The sequence below is a fragment of the Carlito syrichta genome, unplaced genomic scaffold (assembly GCF_000164805.1).
Source record: "Carlito syrichta isolate Samal-C Ts95f unplaced genomic scaffold, Tarsius_syrichta-2.0.1 Scaffold85413, whole genome shotgun sequence".
Lineage (NCBI taxonomy): Eukaryota > Metazoa > Chordata > Mammalia > Primates > Tarsiidae > Carlito > Carlito syrichta.
Genome location: NW_007029509.1, coordinates 76,410 through 79,647, shown reverse-complemented (window position 1 = coordinate 79,647; position 3,238 = coordinate 76,410). Strand labels below are relative to the sequence as shown.

The following is a 3,238-nucleotide window of genomic DNA, read 5'->3' as shown; positions in this document are numbered from 1 at the left end:
CCGGAGCCCAGCAGGTCAAGGCTGCAGTGGCCGGGAGTGGCCACTGCACTCCAGTCTGGGTGACAGAGTGAGACTCCAACTCAAAAATTAAAAGTCTGCCATCAAATGCAGTTGTACAATTGAAGAACATCGACTCACTTGCCACTCACTGATAGGGTTTTGATATGAGTCTGCAAGCAACTGATTTATTATGGTCTCTGTGCAGTCAAATCTCACTGCTAATGTTAATCTGTATTTGCAGCTGCTCCCCACACTAGCACCACCACCTCAGCTCTACCTCAGATCATCAGGCATTAGATTCTCACAAGGAGCATGCAATCTAGATCCCTCACATATGCAGTTCACAATAGGGTTCACACTCCTGTGAGAATCTAATGCTGCTGCTGATCTGACAGAAGACAGAGCTCAGGCAGTAATGTGAGCGATGGGGAGCATCTGTCAATACAGATGAAGCTTCTCTTCTCATTCTCTCCCCTGCTGCTCACTTCCTGCTGTGCTGCCTGGGAGTTGGGGACCTCTGCTCTAAATCCTCAGAACTCACAGTTGCCCAAGCGAGCCACACCCTTTCTGACTCATCTCCTGGGCTCTCCCACCCAAAAGACAGAGGTGCCACTGAGATCTGTCCATCAGACAACCTCCCATTCATGTTTCCCCTCTTCATATTCAGTAACTGTGTTATCCCTGTGAGCTCACTGACAATCAACCAGAATCACTGTTTCCCTGAGATTAAAACCAGGGGATTCAACTTCCCAGGGCCAAGTATGAACTACCAGGACTGCCCCTGTCACATCAAGGCCAGCACCCCGGACTGTCACTGTGGCATCTGGGCACATGTCTGTCATCTCTGCTGGGCAACTTGGTGGGGGTATTAATAGGACCTTGTCACTCCCTGCTATGTGCTTCCGAGAACAGGGACCCCACGTGGTGCTTCTCAGCATGCCCTGCAGGGACCTTGGTGTAAAGAGGAGGACACAGGAGACTCTGCTGGGGAAATACACAGAAAACAAAACACAGAAGGAGGGACACGTCTCCTTCCAGCCCCTGCCCCTCCCCTCTCCCAGGAGCTTTGCTCAGACTTTAGAGAGCAAGTGGGAACTGACAGGAACTGTCACCCTTGGCCTGATGTGCTTGTCTCCTCTGTCTTCTCCAGCTCAGGAAATGGAACCTCTACCCAATCTACCTCAAAGTCATCAGCCCATCTGGTGGCAGCTTCCTATTCACACCCCGAGTCTATGTACTTGTCTCATGCCCTCTGCCACTTTCTAATTGACATCCCCATTCTTCCTCTGGCATGGACCCCTTCAGTAGCCTCCTTGCCAGCCTCTTGCTTTCACGGAGCCACTAGTGGGATATTTTAAAAGCCTAAGTCTGATCATCTGTCCCCACACCACCTTCTGTCGTTAAAAACCTTGCCGTTGCTGTAAAGGTAAAACCCAAACTTCCTTCCATCATGGCCAAGGTCACGCAAGATCTGCTTTGTTCTCTTTCAGCCCTCACCTCCCACAGTCTTCAGCTGGTTCAAAAACACTCCATGCACATTCACACCTTGGGACTTTTGCCCTTGCTGTTCCCTCTGCCTGGAATGCTTTTCCAGTCAGATCTATGCAGGTCTGGGTCACCTACTCACAGGGGCCTCTCTTGTCAGCCAGCTCTATTCCTGTCTCTCTCTGTCTGCCTGTCTCTCTCTCTCTCTCTCTCACCCATGCCCAGGCTAGATACAGTGGCAGGATGATGGCTCATTGCAGCCTTGACCTCCTGCGTAGCTGGGACTACAGGCACATGCCACCATACCCAGCTGATTTTGTAGAGATGAAGTCTCCCTATGTTGCTCATGCTGCTCTTGAATTCCTGGGCTCAGGCAATCCTCCTGCCTTGGCCTTCCAAAGTGCTGGGATTACAGGAGTAAGTCACCATGACTGGTCTGCTCCATCTCTTTAATCTGGCTTAATTTCTCATGGTATTTATCACCATCTGACATGTGTCCCCTCTGAGTTTATTTTCTGTCTATCCCATGAGGCTGAGGGCCTCTAGAGGGCAGGGAGTTGCGTCTGCCTCATTCACCACTGTGTTCCCAGAGTGGAATCCAGCACCTGGCACGTAATAGGTGCTCAAGAAACACTGATGGGTGACTTGAGTACTTACGATGTGCCAGCACTAGTCCCACTCTGAACTGTTCTCTGGGTTTTGTGAGGCCAGAAGCTTACACAATTTGGAGGGTTCTCTTTAAGAAAAAAGAATATGGGCTTGGTGGTTCAGCCTGTAATCCCAGCACCTTGGGAGGTGGAGGTGAGTGGATTGTCTGAGCCCACGGGTTCGAGACCAGCCCGGACAACTTAGAGAGACCTCATCTCTACAATAAAAAAAAATTAGCCAGGCATGCTAGCAAATGCCTGTAGTTCCGGCTACTTGGAAGGCTGAGGCAGAAGGATCACCTGAGCCCAGTAGGTCGATGCTGGGGTGGCTGTGAGCATGCCACTGCACTCCAGCCTGGGTGGCAGAGTGAGACTCCAACTCAAAAAAAGAAAAGAAAATACAACATTATGAATACGAAACCAGGTGCAGGGCCTTGGAAGGGTGGTGCAAAAAAAGACACTTGAGCTCCCGATGACTTTAACTTCCTTGTAAAATGCCTTCTGGTAGGGGACATTACTTCTTCCATCTTGCAAGTTAGGAAACTGAGGTTCAAAAGTGATGTCACTTCACCGGAGTCCCAAGGCCAGCACAGAGGATACCGGGATGGGAACTCAGATTTTCTGCTTCCCCATCCGCCCCAGGATCCACACGGCTGGGGCCAGCTGCTCCAGCTTTGCCCAGGTCTGGCTCCCTGTCCTTGGACACCAGCTCACCGAGGAAGGCCGAGGGCGACACGGTGCCATTGCTGCGCGCCACCATGACGCTGATGCCCGTCTCCACGAAGGGGACGGAGAAGTCCACGATCTCTGAGCGCTCCTCGTTGATGGTGAGGGAGCCGATGGCCATGTCTGCGCGCTGGTAGAACACCTGGGGTAGGGGTGAGGAGTGGGCAAGCGAACCCGGCTCAGGCGGATAGACTGACGGAGGGCAAAGACCGGCCCCCGGGAGGAGACCAGTGACAGGGCGAGAGAGAGGGCTAAGAGGGATGGTGGGGTGGGGGAAGAGGGGGACGCGGAGTGGGGCAGGGAAAGGTGGAGGTGAGAGACGGGGAACAGGACTGGGAAGAGACAGCCCCTCGCCCTACCTCCCGGCTCCCATCCAGTTC

General features: G+C 52.7%; 1 protein-coding gene across 1 annotated transcript in view; it reads right to left on the bottom strand.

Annotated features, from left to right (window-relative positions):
- Positions 1–3,238, bottom strand: part of GRIN2D (glutamate ionotropic receptor NMDA type subunit 2D) — a 48,796-nt gene that overhangs the window by 28,377 nt on the left and 17,181 nt on the right. The window contains exon 10 of the mRNA XM_021711718.1: positions 2,847–3,000. Within this exon, the coding sequence (XP_021567393.1) occupies positions 2,847–3,000 (154 nt within the window). The remainder of the gene's footprint in view (positions 1–2,846; positions 3,001–3,238) is intronic.